At 43.0% G+C, this 19,979-nt stretch overlaps 1 protein-coding gene across 1 annotated transcript; it reads left to right on the forward strand.

Moving 5' to 3' along the window:
- The first annotated feature begins 742 nt into the window (after positions 1 to 742).
- Positions 743 to 19,769, forward strand: SLC13A5 (solute carrier family 13 member 5). Its single transcript, XM_082776462.1, has 12 exons — positions 743 to 1,091; positions 4,039 to 4,167; positions 5,458 to 5,594; positions 6,813 to 7,027; positions 8,957 to 9,128; positions 11,825 to 11,947; positions 12,479 to 12,691; positions 13,466 to 13,587; positions 13,877 to 13,995; positions 15,223 to 15,384; positions 16,273 to 16,410; positions 17,152 to 19,769. The coding sequence occupies exons 1-12, from the start codon at positions 987 to 989 to the stop codon at positions 17,278 to 17,280; spliced, it is 1,764 nt and encodes a 587-aa protein (XP_082632588.1). The 5' UTR covers positions 743 to 986; the 3' UTR covers positions 17,281 to 19,769.
- The last annotated feature ends 210 nt before the right edge of the window (positions 19,770 to 19,979 follow it).

Raw genomic sequence — 19,979 nt, forward strand, 5'->3', positions numbered from 1 at the left:
TGCCCTCGCTTCTGATTCTGTGGCTATACTGCAGACCACTGAAATGATGCATATTGAAAATAACCTTTCAAATTAACCGGTTTGTGTTATTTTTAACTTGGATCATAGACACGCAGTCCCTCACCAAATAACAGGCAGTGAAACACAGCCATGCATGCAAGCCTTCACAGACCTTTGTCTTGGGGAGACCCTCCTGCAGGTTTAACTCTCCAGTTCCCCAAGGGAGCTCCATCCTTCCCTGATGTGTAAATGAGTGAGAGATGATCCTCCTTTGCCATCAGAACCACCAGCCAGAGCACCTGAGAGAAGCCTGGGTCAGCATTTTGGTTCCACAGTTAATGTGTGTTAAGAGAATCCGTGGTCACTGGCAAGCACTGTGAGCACTATGAACGCGGAGAAAACTTTTTCCCGGCTCGGGAGGGAAACGTGATACGCGGCCATCGAGTATCTCTCCTTGTTCACACAGTGCACTGCAAGAGGCAGTGCAGAGATAGATGGACGTGAGGAACAAGGGAAGGGGAAAGGCCCCTTGTTATGGACCGAAGCCCATATGGTGGAGCGAGCCCCCTTGTTGTAGATCGAGCCGAGATCTCCCGCGTGTCTGTCGGTCGGGGACGCGGGCACCTGCTCCCGCATCCTCCAGGGCTGCTGCCGGCCGGCCCGGGGGTGCCAGGGTCGCCGCACGGCCGCGCCGCCCCCGGGTCGGCAGGGCGGGCGCTGGCCAGGGGTGCTGAGCTGGCGCCAGCCCGGCAGCTCTCCGCCGGCTCGCTCGCCCCGGATCCGTGGCTGCACCGCTAGCCCGGCCCAGGCAGGGCGGAGGCGGCTCCCGGCAGGGCGCGGGCGGGCCCGGTGTCCCCGCCAGGGCGCGGGCGGGTCGCGTCGCCCCCCGCCACGTCCCTCCCGCCGCGGCCTCGCCGCCCCGTACTTAAGGCGGCGGCGGCGGGCGCCGCTCCTGCTCGCGCCCTGACCGTGTCTCCCCGCAGAAGATGGCCCCGACGTGCCTGCGGCCCCTGCTGAGGTACCGGTCCTTCGCCATCCTCTTCTTCACACCGCTGCTGCTGCTGCCACTGCCGGTCACTGTGCCCACACGGGTAAGTGCCCGCGGGGCTCACGCAGGGAGCGCGGTTCCCCGGGTCCGGGCCCTGCTGCTCGACGGAGCCCGCTCCCCCTGCCCCCAGGTCCGGGCCGGGCTGCCCCGAGCCCCGTCCCAGCCAGCCGCACCGCCGCTGCCCAGGAGTGCTGGGCGCCCAGCCTGCTTGCCCTGCTCGTGTGGGGCCCAGCACCCGGCAACCGGTGCAGCGCTGCCCACCAGGTCTACCCTCGACGCTTCGTCTCGCCACCAGAGCGAGCAGTGGCTGATGCCCACCGGGGCACTTTACTCCCTGACAGTATGCTGAAACGTCTTCTTCATGCCACCCTGCCCCAGAGGAATTTCAATGCAGCTCAGAAAGGACCTCAGTCCTCCGCCCCTAGGTCTCAGGGACATGTTTTACAGCTTCTGCTCCCAAGTAATCTTCACTGTAGAAGCCCTGAGATGGGAGCCCAGTGCCCATCCATTCATCCAAAGGGATGTGCCAGGGCCAGGACCTGGGGCTTCCACAGACCCAACCCATCTTGCAAATTAGATGCAATTCTTTTTGGCCCAAAGATAAGTAGCTGGTCAGGACAAGTAGAATTGTATCCCAGGTTGTCAAGAAATGACTGGCAGTGGACTGAAATACAGGACTTCTGGGTTTTCTAGTTCTGCTGCTGAAGCTCTGAGATACTCTAAGTAGTGCTGGTGAGTGTCATTCTTCATCCTATGGTGCAGTGAGAAGCCATGCACCATGTGCGGTGATCATAAGATCGTTTCACATGCAATATACTGAAGTTCACATCCATCTTACTCCAGTAATGGGGTTGGCACTACTCCTTTGATTTCAGAGCAGTTACACTAGCATAAAATTGGAATAACCCACTGAAGACTTTTGTCTTTAATACCTTGTAGCATTCTTGGCAAAATGTGAAACCTCTCTTTACAGTATTCTAGCCTACTAGAGCTATAGAGTCTATTCCAGGGCTAAAAGAAGTCTTTCTTTGGAGTCACCTGTATTGCTCAGTGTATTTTAAAATATAGAAAAACATCATGCACATTTATAAGCAAAATTGCCAGCACTTCTGGTTTACCTGTCTAAGCAGTATCAGGTCTGCCATTCAATTGAATGCCCGTGCTTTACGGAAAAGAATTTCTGGCTGCTAGGCACTACTAAGATCAATACTAGGAAAGATAATTTCCCCCCAAAAAGGAGTTCCTTTTCAGTTTTCCAGTAATTGTAGGAATATTGTGTCATAAGTCTTATCTGGGAAAAGTACAATATTTCACAATGCGAGAGTAACATTCCCATCATTGACTGCTTTTCCAGCTGTCAGTGAGAAGACAGGTCATTGTTTTTGCTGTGGACTATCCAGAGACCAAAGAAACATTTTGTGACCATTCCCATAAATCACAGACATATATAGATGTAGATACAGATATTTATTTAATTCCAAATCTTCAGTTGCTTGAATTGGCTGCAAGTGTAGGAGTTAATTTATAAGTATGGCTGTATTTTTGAACTTCATGTAAATTATTTACTGTCCACTGTACAAAACCAGTTTCTTCGGTATTGTGAGCTTTATTCAAAGTAATGTTCTCTTACAGTTGTTTACATGTCTTTCATATTGGCAACAAATTAACCACAGTTAGTTCTAGCACTTAGTTACTGTTGTACAGCTTAAATGGTATTATGAGCTCACTTTGTATTTATTAAGGAAAGAGACTTAAATAGGATCTGTCTGATAGCTTCTAGTCTCTGATAAAAAACCATTTCTCTCAAAACTTGTGCTGTAATTAATCTCCTCTCAAGCTGAAAAAAAAAATAAAAAATCAGATTGCCTGCAAAGACTGTTCTCTGGTTCCTAAGCTGTTCTTTCCTTTTTAAAAAAAAAAAAAAAAAAAAAAGCACAAAAAAAAAGGAAAGCACACCCCTATTTATAATATTTATAAATATAACCTTACAGCAATTTTAAAATGTCACTGCAACCTCGTTTATTTTTGCAATAAAGTCCCATTTGTGCATTAGAATCAGATCCTATAAACACATACTCTAAATATGAGCAAATCCTGAACAGAACACTTTGACTCAAGCTTTACAATGCTGTTTACTGTAGACTAATGAATGCTAACTCCTCCTAACAATTTTGAAAGTACAAACCAAGGAAAGCCAGATTACAGAAATACCTGACCAACTGTATAAAAAAAACATTACAACATTTCTAAGCTAGGGAATCCCCTTATTAGATAAGAACAGTATGATTTGGGAAAGCAAGTTAAAACCTCATATGTCCTTAGCCACTCCTACCACTACCCCTACCCCCCCCCAAAAAAAAAAAAAAAAAAAAAAATTGTAAGAGAGTTACCTAAGAACTTTTAAATTGTTCAGTGATATAGTTTCTTGGCTCGGGCATGTTACTAGGCACAGCTCAAATAAATGTGAATCTCAGAAAATGTACTCATCCACACTAGGAAATTCAGCCATACATTTAAAAATAGCTAACTAAAAATAGAAATGCCCAGTTCTCCCAGCACTATTAAAAATTCTTGGCTCCTGGATGTGAAATCTGCTTACCTCAACTGCCAAGAGGTAATTGCACACTGCAAACTATGTACCTAGCTGTAGAAGGTGTTTTTTTGTTTGTTTGTTTTTCATGCCCAACATTTATGTGGATGCATTATAAAAACCACTATAGTCAAAAAGAACTTTTTATGCAAGTGACTTCTGAGCAAGACTTAAAATGTACAAATTTAAATCCTCATGCCTCATGTCCCTCCTACCTTTTTCTGCATAACTTGTTAGGCTAGAGACAATGGAATGTTTGGTCCCCTTATAAGAGACGGCAATGTTTTTCTTACCTGTAAGAATAGGATTGTTGTTTTTTTGTTTGTTTGTTTTGGTTTTGTTTTGGTTTTGTTTTGTTTTGTTTTGTTTTTTCTTAAATACATCTTCCATTGTGTTGCAGGAGGCCAAATGTGCATATATCATCATCATCATGGCTGTGTACTGGTGCACTGAAGTTATCCCACTGGCTGTTACTTCCCTCATGCCAGTGGTATTTTTCCCTCTGCTTGGAGTTCAGAGCTCTAAATCAGTAAGGAATAGTTCCTGCTCAATCCATATCTGATAAAGGGAAATCCATTGCTCTGATCCCCCATTGATATGTACCAAACAAGTCTGATAGGAAAGTGCTCAAAAACAGTTATGCTGTTTTTGAACATGTTAAGCAGGGAGTTGGGTTCTGGTATGGGAAAATGCTGAAATCAATACATATTTGCCCAAGATGTTACGGGGGGAAAAGGGGGAGAAGGGGACTGGGGATGATAGAGGGAAATGTCCTTCTGTGGGCTTGGATCCTGCTGGAGAACATCACACTAGTACCAGCAGCTTATGTGTTCATAATCTATCCCATTAGAGAGCATTGCTGACATATCCTCTGGGAGATTTTGAAATGCATGAAACAAACTTCCTCTGACATGGTAGACAGCGTAATGCCAGCAAGTACACTGTGTCCCCTCCAAAGCTCATTCTGCGAAAGGATAATTGACTGTTTGTGCTAGCGGAAGGGCAGTGCTTTAGCCCAAGGCAGAGAGACTGTATTTAGATTTGCTACTGGCCAGCCAGCTGGTAAGGATGGGTGTGGGTGTTAAAGGTGCTGGTAAACCTGTTTTGTAGTCTAGCATCTCTGGTATCTACATAGTCCCTACCAGTCTTTTACGAAACTGCTATTTCTAGTTAAGCACTTAAAGTCATAGAATCATTAAGGTTGGAAAAAACCTCCAAGATCATCTGGCCCAATGATCCCCCTTCTACCAGTATTGCCCACTAAATCACGTCCCTAAGCGTCACATACAACCTTTCCTTAAATGCTTCCAGAGACAGTGACTCCACCACCTCCCTGGAAATGTGATCCAATGCGTAACTACTCCTTCTGAGAAGAAATGTCTCCTAATGTGGAGATTCTCCTAATCTCCTAATTTGGGCGGGGCCCAAAGATGAACACAGTGCTCAAGGTGTGGCCTCACCAGAGCTGAGAACAGGGGAATGATCACCTCGCTGGTCCTGCTGGCTACACTATTCTTGATACAACCCAGGATGCCGTTGGCCTTCTTGGCCACCTGGGCACACTGCTGGTTCACATTCAGGCAAGCATCAATCACCACCCCCAGATCCTTTTCCTCTACACAGCTTTCTGGGAAGGAAACAGAGGATAAAGGTTTGCAGAAACTGGAGGTAGCTGAGGCTGTAACTACTCTTTCTGTCAGTATTGGAATGGAGCCTGGTGCAGTAAATGTCTTTGAGAGGGTGGAAGGCAACATGTACTAGTGAAGCTAGTAGCAATAGGCTACATTTGGGTCCCTGACCTATCTTCTCTGTCTTACAGGTTTGCTTGCAGTATCTAAATGACACAAACATGCTCTTTGTTGGAGGGCTGATTGTTGCAATTTCTGTTGAACAGTGGAATCTTCACAAAAGGATTGCGCTAAGGGTCCTGCTAATTCTTGGGGTGAAGCCTGCACTGTAAGAACATTACATTACCTCTTCCTTGTCTGTGTCAATTTAGCAGATACCTAGGAATGGTGTTTAAGAGTCAGCAGAGAAGGGAATCTCCAAGAACCTCTTTTTCTGTACTTGTACAGTTTCCAGAGGCGAAGCCTGTCTGCATGGATGGTTTATTCGTCCTTTAGCCAAAATACAGGCTCATGGGAGGACACCTGTGACTGCAAGACTGCTAAATGACTTGAATGGGTTGAAAATACTTCTATATCCATGTCAGCCCCTGACTCTATAGTGTCTTACATTTCACATTGAGTCCATGGTTTGATCTTTGGATGAGACTCTACAGGTGGAATTCAGTTTTCCAAAAACAGGCATTCACTTCTTATATAAATAGCTAGGCTGTGGCTGTTGTCATCAAAAAGAGAGAAGCCATTATCTACAATAGGGCAGATGATTCATGCCCAAGAAGTGCCCATCAGCTGCAAAGCAGTAAGTGTCTGAGTGGAATCAAAGTACCTGGGTTGTTCATGTCTGAAGTCAAGTGAGATAAATTGTACCCTTGCTTCTTCTTTTAGTCAGAATCTCTGTAAAGCCGTGAAGCTATAAGTCCAAGAGCATCTGTGCTATTGTTACCCAGATGGCATATTATTGTATGTGCTGGCATTCACAGTTCATGTGAAATCCTTTTATCATGACCCCAAGCCATCTGTGGTCCCCACCACCATCTCTGTGAATGGAGACATGATCATCATCTAAAAGCCATACCCTCATTCTGGCATGCTTAAGCGGTGCCAGTTCTGTGGCTAGAGTAAGTCTAGGCAAAGATAGTGGTGGTGAAGAGCACCTAGAACCCATTATTTTGCATCTACAGGCAAAAGCCAATTTTACAAGATCTGAAAGCACAGTTTACAATCCTAATACCAATAACCAGGGAAACAACACTTCTGGTTCACTCTTACAGAACTACTGTTTTATTTTTTTTTAATCTGGATAAATTCTAGGTGCTCGCCACTGGAGACAAGATGATTCAGACTTAATCATGCACAGACCAAAGAACTAAATGCCTTTCTGGGTTTCCTTCACTGAGGGTAGCAGAGCTAGGAGGGAATCTAGCCCTGCTTTGTACTATTGGAGGATACACACATCCCTGTCTGGACTCTGCTCTCAAAATTACAGTGACTACAGAGCCTAACAGTCTCAGTTTTTTCCTCTTTTCTCGTCTGCCTATTTCTTTTTCAGCCTCATGTTGGGATTTATGATAGTCACTGCTTTCCTGTCCATGTGGATAAGTAACACAGCCACCACTGCTATGATGGTTCCCATTGTCCAGGCTGTCCTGGAGCAAATGGATAACACTGAATATGATGTGACCATGATGGAACAAGCAACCGGGCAAACAAATACAGTGATTGAGCTGCAGGAAAAGAATGTATCAGATCCCACTTCAGTGCAGGGTAAGGGCCTGCTAAGGAATGAGTTAACTTGTTACACTCGGAGCTCTCTGTCCAAGAAGGACCTTTTTCAAGGAAAAAGGATGTTCACATGACTAAAAGCTTCTAAATGTATGACATTCAGGTTTTCCAAAATGTTTACTAATTTTGGTGGCTGTCATTTTGTTATGCTTAGTGCTAGATCCCATGCAGATTGGTATGTTCTTTCCTTCAAGCTGGGCTTATCCACTTGTGGTTTCCCTGGAACTAATGGCCTGCTCAGGGAAGTAAAAACTGTATCTTCTGGGAAATATCTTCCACCCACACCAGCATCACACTTTCTAGATCTTGTAATTATCAGTGTTATTCAGCGTCTAAGACATGTAGGAATGTTTGAAAAAAATTGTGCAAACTCAATCTGTTTTGGTTGTGGGGTAATAAATACCCATTTGTTGACCATATTGAATGTGGAGATAGGGAGAAAAATGAGAAATACTGGAAAAGAGCTGGCATCATTTGACTCCTGGTAGACAAGCTACTCTTTGGAACACTTTAGTGTATTCTTAGCCTGGTGCTTGACTCAACAAGGTTCTTCTATCACTTCTGTGTTTCTGATGTAGGTTTCACTTGACACACTTGCACACATATTCCGTTCCTCTGATCTGGCTGTTCCATTGCACTGGTACAGAGAGCTATATTATGAAATGCTATTAAATATCAAATCTGTAGTGCCTTTCTCTTTCAGAGGAGGAAGGATTTTCTTGGGGATTTTCTTGGAGATTCGATTTCACTGAATTAGCATGTTGATCTGCCACAATTCCCTGTGTGACTCTGTGCAAGAATGAGCTTTCTGCCTGGGACACACCATGTCCATTTTCTAGCTTATATGTCTGTGGAAGACCCAGTGTAGAAGGTAGTTCACATGTGTCAGTCATTGCCCTGTTAAGATATTAACTCACAACTGGCATATTTGTCTGGACTTCAGAAACATAAATTAGATACAACAGTGCTCTCTGCTTTTTGGTTGTTTAATTTCTTACCTCACTAGTGATGGGACAATATGCTATTATTGTGCAAAGCTCAGGCACTATGTTTATGTAAGACTTGCAAGCCCAAGAGAATGCTACTTAGTCACACAGTGCTCTGTGAGTTTGCTCATTTTTAACATCCGAACAGTTGTATTAAGATAATATTTCATGTTTACAAATGTTGTTTTTAATGTTGATTCTTGAGTCTCAAAAATGAACTTCTGCAATAAGACTAGAGAAAATAATTTTGATGGATTTCTGTTCTCCTAGAAGGAACTGATTGGCTTTGCTAATTTATCCCTAACATGCAAGAAAAGTGACAAATGTATGTGAAGAATACCCTTTGGTATTGTTGAATTGGTTGTAATTGTTATAAATACATTGTCTCACAAAATTAGTCCAGCCAGACTTCATGATTAGATTGTTAACCTCAGAGAATAATGAACACAGCAGCAAAATTTCACACTTGATGTAAACTGATGTAATATATAACATTAACAGTTGTGTCAGGCTAGAATTTTGTTTGGGGTGGACTTTTTTCACCTGTATTCACAGCTGTTAAAGCTTGTTGAGTTCTTACTGGGATGTTGAAAGGGTTCCAGTGACTACAATATCTGGGTGACGGTAAGTCCCTCTGTGAGGTAGGGAATTGCTTTTGAGAAGCTGTGGCACCAAGATAGAAAACAGCGTCCTAGGGTCATGTGGAGCCAAATTGTCAACGTCTCTTCTCAACCCCTTATGAACTTAAGTCTGAAATATGTAGGAACATATCTGTGTGTTGTTTGTTGTTTCGTTTGTTGTTTTGTTTTTCAATTAAAATGAGGCGTGAGGCATACGAAAACTGGAAGCACTGAGCCTGCAGACCTGGTCCTGAACTTTCTGCCTCCCTAACTGTACCTGAGCAAGTCATGTTCTTTGTGTCTAGTCATAAGCAATGGACAAGTCCCTGATGACCCCAGATCTTCTGAGGAAAAGAAAATGAAGAAACGTATATGTAAGGGAATGACACTTTGTGTATGCTATGCTGCCAGCATTGGAGGAACTGCAACACTCACTGGAACAGGTCCAAACATGGTATTGAAAGGCCAGATGAACCAGTAAGTCATTCTTGCTGTTTCTTTACTTTTGCTACTTTACTGTTTCTGTGACCAACAGACTAAAGTCATAGTTGACAGTTTCAGTTGCAAACTCTAAGCAATAAGCAGCTGATGAACTGAAAGTGAGAAATGTATATGAAGTGAAGGGTATCATTTTTCTGCTCCGCCCTTTTTTAGGCAGCTATGTGCTGGTATTATAAGCCTCCTGAGAAAATTTTGAGATATGAGATAGTGGTTCTTCTGCCTCCACTTTTTCAATTAAAATGCAGCATATGATTAGGGCAACTGCAGTGAAGAGCTTGAAAAGAACGTAGTATTAAGTCTTCTCATTATCTGTTGATTGTAACAACCACCTGGAAATTTGCTTTTGCTATTTGTCCTGCAGTCATTATTGGTAGATGCAGGGAAGAACAAAAAGCGGCTGTTCTTAAAACTTTTGCTTCAGCATCAACACAAAAAGGAGGACTAAGGAGAATCTCCATCCTTTACTGGATGCGGGGGGAAATTTAGTTACAAGAGATGAGGAAAAGGCGGAGGTGCTCAATGCCTTCTTTGCCTCAGTCTTTAGCGGCAATACCGGTTGTTCTCTGGATACTCAGTACCCTGAGCTGGTGGAAGGCGATGGGGAGCAGGATGTGGCCCTCACTATCCATGAAGAACTGGTTGGTGACCTGCTACGGCACTTGGATGTGCACAAGTCGATGGGGCCAGATGGGATCCACCCAAGGGTACTGAGAGAACTGGCAGAGGAGCTGGCCAAGCCACTGTCCATCATTTTTCAGCAGTCCTGGCGATCGGGGGAGGTCCCAGTTGACTGGCGGCTAGCAAATGTGACGCCCATCTACAAGAAGGGCCAGAGGGCAGACCCGGGAAACTACAGGCCTGTCAGTTTGACCTCAGTGCCAGGGAAGCTCATGGAGCAGATCCTCCTGAGAGTCATCATGCAGCACTTGCAGGGCAAGCAGGCGATCAGGCCCAGTCAGCATGGGTTTATGAAAGGCAGATCCTGCTTGACAAACCTGATCTCCTTCTATGACAAAGTGACATGCTGGGTGGATGAGGGAAAGGCTGTGGATGTGGTCTACCTTGACTTCAGCAAGGCTTTTGACACCGTCTCCCACAGCATTCTCCTCAAGAAACTGGCTGCTCTTGGCTTGGACTGGTGCTCGCTTCGTTGGGTTAGAAACTGGCTGGATAGCCAGGCCCAAAGAGTCGTGGTGAATGGAGTCAAGTCCAGTTGGAGGCCAGTCACTAGTGGCGTCCCCCAGGGCTCGGTGCTGGGGCCAGTCCTCTTTAATATCTTCATCGATGATCTGGACGAGGGCATCGAGTGCACCCTCAGTAAGTTCGCAGATGACACCAAGTTAGGTGCGTGTGTCGATCTGCTTGAGGGTAGGAGAGCTCTGCAGGAGGATCTGGATAGGCTGCACTGATGGGCTGAGGTCAACTGCATGAAGTTCAACAAGGCCAAGTGCCGGGTCCTGCACTTGGGGCGCAATAACCCCAAGCAGAGCTACAGGCTGGGAGAGGAATGGTTGGAGAGCTGCCAGGCAGAGGAGGACCTGGGAGTGATGGTTGATAGTCAGCTGAATATGAGCCAGCAATGTGCTCAGGTGGCCAAGAAGGCCAACGGAATCCTGGCTTGTATCAGGAACAGTGTGACCAGCAGGGCTAGGGAGGTGATCGTCCCCCTGTACTCAGCTCTGGTGAGGCTGCACCTTGAGTACTGTGTTCAGTTTTGGGCCCCTCGCTACAAGAAGGACATCGAGGTGCTTGAGCGGGTGCAGAGAAGGGCGACGAAGCTGGTGAGGGGCCTGGAGAACAAGTCCTACGAGGAGCGGCTGAGGGAGCTGGGCTTGTTCAGCCTGGAGAAGAGGAGGCTCAGGGGTGACCTTATCGCTCTCTATAGGTACCTCAAGGGAGGCTGTAGCGAGGTGCGGGTTGGTCTGTTCTCCCACGTGCCTGGTGACAGGACGAGGGGGAATGGGCTTAAGTTGCACCAGAGGAGTTTTAGGGTAGATGTTAGGAGGAACTTCTTTACTGAAAGGGTTGTTAGGCATTGGAACAGGCTGCCCAGGGAGGTGGTGGAGTCACCATCCCTGGAAGTCTTCAAAAGACGTTTAGATGTAGAGCTTAGGGATATGGTTTAGTGGGGATTGTTAGCATTAGGTCAGAGGTTGGACTCGATGATCTTGAGGTCTCTTCCAACCTAGAAATTCTGTGATTCTGTGATTCTGTGATTCTAAGTAGCAACTTAGTCTTCTATTAAAGTGGGCAGAAGTGCAGCTATTAATTTCAGAAGAAGACAATGCTTTCTCTCCTATTATAGTTATTAATGGGGAGGAGGAAAAAACATTCTGTCATGGCATAAATGAGCAGACATGTTGGAAGTGAAAGATACCCAGAACATGCGGGAGACCTTTCAGCAGTGCTTGTCTCACTGAGACCTAAAATACCAACATCTGCTCCTGTCTTCTTTAGAGTAAAATGCAGGGAAAATTAAGAGGATTGTTTCAGTTCTCCTCTGAAACCCGGGGCTGCTTTCCTATTAACTTCAGTTAAGCTGTGGATGTTGTCTATGATTACTTGTCATGGTTGTCTTGGATTTAGATGTCTAATTAGCACTAAGGTATATTAAAGGGAGGGTAGAGTACTAAATGTTTTGGCATTAATACAGAAAGCATTTGTTTTTTCAGGTTATATCCCAACAATAATGATGTTGTGAATTTTGCTTCCTGGTTTGGGTTTGCATTCCCAAACATGATTCTGATGTTGGTACTAGCTTGGCTTTGGCTACAGTGCTCCTTCATGGGACTCAAGTATGTATTTAACTATGTGATATTGTGTAAACCATTTAGCTAATGCAGATCACTGAAAAGTTTCTGGATAAAATGAATGCACAGACAAGTTGATCATGCTATAAAAGAGAGCAGTTCAATTTCACAGCAGCTTTTAAGATTTGGAAACCTTTATGTTTGGGGAGATTCACACTAAGCCAAAAGTGCTAGGCAATCTTAATGTTCAGGCACAACTGCCTTTTTCAATTTAAAATCTGAGAATTTAGGTCCTAGAAAAGCTAGTCTATGGTTCGCTGCCCTTGATTCAAAAATGAGTTTTTTATACTAGGTTGCTCCAAACTGGACAGAGACGTATCCATTCTTACACCCCATTCTTCTGTGAGAACTGACATGTCCATATGAAACACTTCAACACTGTTGTCACTTCTTTGTTTCTGGCCTCTTCTTTAGTCTGTGTCTGTCCCCAGAAGGAACAGCTTCAGAGTGGCAAGCATGTTAAATCATTCTAATGTGTTAATACTTACAATGTTTTCTTCTTCCTTTTTCTTAAAGCTTTAAAAAAAGCTGGGGCTGTGGGACAGAGAGAACTGCTAAAGAAAAAGCTGCATACAATGTGCTGAAGGCAGAAATGAAGAAATTAGGCCCTATCTCTTATGCTGAATTCAATGTCCTCATCATGTTTGTTTTGCTGGTTCTCTTGTGGTTTTCCAGACACCCAGGCTTTGTAAAAGGCTGGGCCAACAGGCTCTTCCCAGACGGAGAAAAGTAAGTTCTGTTTTTTGTTTTTTTTTTTTTCACCCTGTACCCTCCCTGTTTTGAATCAAATTCTCCTACTCTTAGATACTGTTTTGATTGATTCCAACTGTATCTGAATTCATGTTTGCTGGGCTGGATCCTCTCTCACACACATAAGACTACCAATTGATGTATCACTTGACAGTTCGTACTGCAGTGAAGGCTGGAGAGTGGGATATGGAGCAGGCTGAACCTCCTAAAGGAAAAGGAAATTCTGCAGTGCTGGTCTCTGTCACTTTCAAGCACACATTAGCATTCTGTTTGTATGAGTTCCAATCAGTGGTGGTGTTTGGTATTATCTCTAAACAATAGCATATGTAGAAACCACTGGGAAATTGATTCTTTGCTTTCAATAGCTTCTTCGCATACTATATGTGGCAAATTAAGAATATAAAATGTGTGATGGGAAAATCATTCAGGCCATTTTCTCGCAAGTCATTAGAATAGGATCTTTGAATCTTGGCTTGCCCACAAAGAAGGAACCCTGTCCCCAGGAGCCATTTTCATCTGATTTCATCTGATTTCATCATGATTTTGATTATTAGTGTGTATTATAGCTGTTTTCATTTATTACTGTGTTTGTGCTGTGGTAGATCTGAAACACCTCAGTCATGAACTAACGATGTATTTTGCTAATGTATAAACCCCAAACAGAATGGCAAGGAATAGTGGTTGCAATGCTGGAAGGCAGCCATATTCTAGAAGAAAGATGTTTTATTTTATAATCTCTCTTTTCTTCTTCAGGTATATCACTGATTCTGCTCCTGCTGTGTTTATTGCCCTGCTATTGTTCATCCTTCCTGCTACCAAACCCAAATTCATAGGCTGGAATTCAAGCATGTCTGACCCTGAACAGACTGAAGAAGGTATTTAAAAGGGGCATTGTAACATTGTGAAAGTCACCCAGCTCCAGCTAACATGGCAGAAACATGCACTGGATTTGCATGCAGTTCTTCAGGGTAGCTCACCTCCCTTACTTCTTGGGCAGGACTGGAGCATGCTCACTGTTCATATATGTTACCCTTGCCCTAACTTTTGTAGGTTTCTCAGTAATATACCTCTGCCTGATGAACCTTTCCCTAGTATCTTATAGAACCAGAGACAAAATGTCTTCACTCTGCTGAAACGTATTTTGCTTTTGATTTCTCACTTTAGATATAAAAAAGCCATTTTTACCAGCCCCACTGCTGGATTGGAATGTGGTTCAGAGGAAGATGCCCTGGAGCATTGTGCTGCTGCTGGGAGGAGGTTTTGCTTTGGCAGATGCAAGTGCAGTATGTTCTGACATCTGTTTTTCTCTGACTCAAAGGTGGACTTCCCTGGTTTGTTATCTTGTCATGTATTACTGGGCATGCACCCAAAGCCAAACCCAGTAGAGATGTTCAGATATGGAGGTAGATCCAAATTAGCAAAAAATGGGAGGAAAGGTGAATATTTGTGCTTCTTTTTCAGGAACTTGTGTACATTGGCCAAGTTTCTCTAATTTATCTGAGCCCTGAAAGGGCATCTTCGTTGGGGATCTTCACTGACTGGACAGACCAGAAGAACAGTCTTTCTTATTTGTGTTGTCATCCCTGGTTAGAAAAAATAGAAGTATAAATAACACTTGTAAGATTTCCAGAACCATTTGAGGTTTGTTTAAAGGATAAATAACATCAGATTTAAACCAAACCATTTCTGAACTGGTTAGGTAGAAAATCATTGTGAGTAGATATTTTCCAAAACTGTATACAGTGGGGTTTCTTCAGTCTCTTGTCAGTGGCTGTTGCCAGGCAATATACTGCACTCCATAAGCCCATGGTTTAATGCTATGCTCATAAATTCATAGTAAAGGTGGCTGAATTCCCAAAACAAGAACAAATTTTGAGTGAAGCCATGCTTTGTACTTCATCGCTACTAAGACGTATCTAGATCAAAACCTTAGATATCAACAATGACATTCTTTGAGGAAGATCATATTCAGATCTAAGTATTGTGGCTAGGCAGTTTTTAAGACATGGGGTAAATTAAAGCTCTGGACTGTTACATTCATCTACATTCATCATACATGCATACATTATTAAAGCTCTGGGGCATTAGAAGCCATGAAGGCTTTGTAATCTGTCTGAATCCATTGCTGTCTGTGTTCATATAATATAGCACTCATACAGCATTATTATCTTCAGAAACACTAGGAACACATGCTAGGAATCTTGTGAGTGATTAAGTATTCGCTGTAGTCTCAGCAATAATTGTTTCTGTTTAGCAGAAAATTTAATTTTGTAACCAAAGTGTGAACAAGTATTTGTGTTCCAGGAAAATCAGGAAAGTGGGGCTGAGTATTAGTGTAGTTGGCAAGAAAATCCCTTTAGTGTTTATGACAGAACTCTGTACTTCTGTGGGTGGTAATTATATAATTCAGGAATCATTTAGCATTATGTTAAGAACATTACACATAACATGAGTTTTCTGTTCAGGAGCTAGGGGTTCTAAGCCTCATCAAAGAACATTTTTCTTGTCAGAACTCTGGGCTCTCGGCTTGGCTGGGTCATCAAATGACTCCATTAGGATCTATTCCACCCTGGGCCATTGCAACAGTACTTTCGCTTATTATAGCTGTCTTCACTGAATGCACCAGTAATGTCGCCACAGCCACCCTCTTCCTACCTGTCTTTTCATCCATGGTAAGATTACTTCCATTCTGCTGTTCTATCACCTGGGAGATTAGGGGTAAACTGTTAGTCTCTAGTGGCAAAACAATATCATATTTACTGTCTTGAATGTTGCTCTAATGTTTATCTGAAACCCAGTAATGAAGCAATCCATTTGACAGTATACCATAATGGACAGTGAGTTTTTAGTTTAAAATCATTACTCCTTGTTCTATCACTACAGTCCCTGACAAAGAGTTCCTCCCCAGCTTTCTTGTAGGCCTCTTTTGGGTACTAGAAGGCCACTATAAGGTCTACCTGGAGCCTCCTCTTCTCCAGGCTGAACAACTCCAATTCCCTCAGCCTCTCTTCATAGGAGAGGTGCTCCCTCCCTTTGATCATCTTCATGACCCTCCTTTGGACTCGTTCTAATACACTAATGTCCTTTTTTGTGCGTGGGGCAAATGTCAATTTATCTCAGTAAAGGTGCTGACCTATTTGTCACTTCAGTTCTGAGTCCCACAAAGTTCATGTAATGTCTGAGAATGTTACTCCACATGTCTTGTAATTATAGTTCCATCTCTATGTTACCCTGACAAGCACTCCAAAAATGTGGTCTGAGGTCAAAGAAAAGATCATTGGATAAATTTGACCAGAACTCCAAATTATACCATAGAGCAAAACAAACAACAAGAAAAAATCAAGCATTGTTTTCAGTACTGTGGGACAGGGATTGAGACCAAAGTTATCTTTAAGCACATGTGGATTCCAGAATAAAATGCTTGAAAATCACTCTGGTCATGTAATACCAAGGAATGAGCTGAGCCTGTGTGTCTCAAAGGTCTGGAAAATTTTATTTGCCTTTTTTTTTTTTTTTTCGGTAACACTTCTGGTATAATAGTTCTCTTCATTACACTGCAGGCTGCATCTGTCAAGATCCATCCTTTGTATGTTATGCTGCCTGGTACTCTCAGTGCTTCCTTTGCCTTCATGCTACCTGTTGCAACACCTCCAAATGCAATAGTGTTTTCCTATGGCCACATCCGTGTTTTGGATATGGTAAGATGGTAATTGTCTGGTCTCTTATCTGAAATTCTCCATTGCATTTTTTCTGAAATATGATGAGAGTTTAATTTTCTTAGCCTAACACTTCCAAAGTATCATAAAGCTCATATGGGCAGTAGCTAGCACTTTACATCCTTCTCTTATGTGGTATTAGTATTGTAATAAAGATTTGCATCTATGCAGCAACATTACCTTTCTCATAGGCTTTGGCAGACATACAGCCCAGTCCAATTGAAATTAAAAACTGACAAGTCAAAATCTCTTAAACACCAAGGGGTTAAAATGCAGCCAGTGCTTCCCAGTGTCTTCTGGGACTTTGGTGAGTATAGCTAAAGGCTTATTTCCACTGGAGCTGAAAGCAGAAGGTAACAATCTGTTGCCCTAGACTCTGGTCCTTTGATTGCCTGCCAGACCGCACAGTACCAAATTCTGTGCCAAACACCCAAATATTATCAGTTTTCTAACTGGATACTTGAAGGACACAGAAGCTGGTCTTTAATAAGAGCAACTTCTTTTTGAATCCCTTACAGCTCCTAGATTTGTTGTGTAGCAAACTGTTTACCTTTTCACGGTGTATTCCCTGGTATTTCTACCTAAGCAAGAACATCGGGTAGTGGGTGCAGTGGCTATTTCTGTGCTTTAATTTGACTGTGTTTCTTCTTTGTGTTTAGTGTCTTTCCATATTTTGCTGTGCTGGTGTTTGGTTATTGTTGGCTTGGACTTCTGTCCTCACAGGTTAGATCCGGAATAGTGATGAACATCATTGGAGTCTTCTGTGTCACACTGGCCATCAACACATGGGGAAGACCTATGTTTGATCTGGATACATTTCCAACCTGGGCAAACAGCACAACTAACCAGTGAGCAATGAAGAATTCATGTTTTGTACAAGGAATGGACTCTTGATCCTATTCTGTTGTTGCCTGAAACCCTATATAAAGTCTTGTCACCACTTCAGATCCAGTGTTAGGTGTCTGCTACCTTCTGGGAATCAAACATCAGATCAGGCATGAACCAACTCATTCCAATCATGGTGGCACCAAATGTGCTGTTTAATTTCACAACCCTAAGGATCATGTGTCTGGATCACAAGTATGATCAAGTGATCTATTGTACCTCCAATTACCATCAAGATTTAGAATTCATTTAACTTTAAATAAAGAGAGGGCAAGCTGTTATATCAGATGGTTTGAACTATTTTATCATTGGTATGCACTTTTAAATCATTGTGATTGAACACTGCACCCAGACAAGGGCTGACAATTCATTAGCAGCTATATCCAAAAGTCAGCATCTGTACAGAGAAATACCTGTTGTCACTTATCTAGTGTAAGGTTTGTTATATTTTAGTCTGGCCTTAGCCATGGGATAAAATCTTTCGAAGTCAACATCCAACCATGTTTTCCATCACCTTCTTTTCACTCCCAAATCTCACTGCATTTAGACAACCTTTTAGAGAGTTGAAATAACATAATTCCATGCTGGTCATGATTCTGATGATATCTTGGGCAATGATGAATTAAGGTTGCCTTTGTGTTTCTTGCACTGTGGCCCTGGCAGGGCCAGGAGACTTTCCATCTCTTGGCCCCAGGTAGATGTGGTTTCATGTGCCAAACAGTACTTTGTTAGTGACAGCTTGTAAATGACTTGTGAACCATAGGACTTCATACCTATGGTGAAAGCTCCTGGAGTTTTCAGAAAGCCCCTGATGCACGTTATTAACTCTAGAATTTTGAAGTGGAGACAAGGCATGAGAAAGTCTCTGACCAAAAGCCTTGTAAATAATATAGTATAGCCCAGATAGTAGGGCTTGTGTTGGCTGATAGCAACGGAAGTTGTCTCGTGTACTTTGGAATTCAGGTCCCATGATAAAAGTGTTTTGTAGCATCTGTTCATGTCATTTCTGAAGCAGAAAAAGTCTATGGAAAGATTTTTGTTGGACTAGGTGTATTGTTGGACCAGGGGTACATGGATGCTGGTTATTCAGCCCTGGAGATGAAGTTGGGAGGGAAGGCAGCGTGTTGCAGTGAAGAGACCTATGGCCATGACCTAAGTTCTGCTTCCAGACTTGCTGTGCAGCCTCAGACAAGTCAATCCACCTCTTTTTGTCTCATTTTCCCATTCTGAAAAAGTTGTTATGGTACCTATCTACCTCACAAGGGTGTTGTGAGGACGTAAGGGTCAAATTATGCATCCTCAGTGATTCCCTACATAAAGGAACAGGGTGCATGATCTGGCCTCTAGCACAGTAACGTGTAGGATGTTTAATAGTTTTGTCATTAACTTGAATGTTCTTTACAGAATTGGAAGAATATTCACATTTTACTTTTAAAAGTGAGTAATGTACATATCCACAAAATCACCAGGTGCTTTTTCTGAGCAGAAAACTACTTCAGTAATGATTGGAGTTCTGTGCCTTTATCTTCAGTGCTCTTTGAAGTTGCTGGGAACCATAAACTGTTGTTTCTAGTGCCTTCAACAGCACTCTGTCTAGCCAGCTGGTTGCATGTGGTGCAGCCTCATACCTCTTCCATGGTATGATGGAGCATGTGAATAAACACCATTCCACTTGCAGAGTATGTGTAAGGAAGAGACCAATTTTAGTGCTAAGAAGTGACTTGGCCACAGACATGTGTCACCACCTGAAGGTTATCGCAGTATTTGTTTGAAGGAATAGAAACCAGAAACCATTAAGCAGCTTCTGCACTTTGGAAATCACCACTTAATGCCAACTTGCATCTATATATATCTAAATGTACTTGAGAAAGGGACTTTTTATACCTTCTGATGGACTTCACAATAGGACATTTCACTATTGCCAGGTACTTCACTGTGCTTGTTCTTCAGTATTGCAGGTAAGATACAGTGGTGCTCACATGATTGGGTAACACTGAGCTTGCCTGTCTCAATTCATGCAGATACAAATTTCCTTAAAAATTGTTTCAGCTAAAAGCTGTAACAGGCAGTTCCCTCTCCCATTTGCAGAAAGAAGAGCTTTTCTCTGTTGCTGTGCAAGTAGAAGAGAAATGCTATTTTCTTGAACGGTCACATTGGGTGATTTATTGACAGAAGTGCCAAGTCGGGGGAACATATATATGGGGAAATAAAGAACTCTGGTTTTATTATAAATATGGTGCATTTGATATGTCACCTCTCTGTCTGTTAACTGCAAGTATTTCCTTCTGAGACACTTTCATGACATCCTGTAAGTGATATATATTTAATTAAAATGGAAAAGTTGCAGAATTAGAGCCTGGCAAATAAAAATAAAAACAAAATAAAATATAAGATAAAATCAAAAACTTGTCTCTGTGGCATGGATTGTTTCCTGTGTGACACAGTGAACCACTTGTTTCTGCATTACCTTCCTCTGTAGCATAGTACTGTTCTAGTAAGTTCCTTGAGGATACACACCATAGAAAATCAGTGCAAAGCAGATTTTGACACTGCCATAAGTACCTCCAGACCTACATATCAAGGGTTCTTTTCCTCAGCTATGTGATAATGTGAGTTTCCGTCTTTGAAAATGCTCAGGCAGGACCAAAGCAGGTGGCAAATTCTAC

The sequence above is a fragment of the Aythya marila genome (genome assembly GCF_965140915.1).
Source record: "Aythya marila genome assembly, chromosome: 20".
Classification (NCBI taxonomy): domain Eukaryota; kingdom Metazoa; phylum Chordata; class Aves; order Anseriformes; family Anatidae; genus Aythya; species Aythya marila.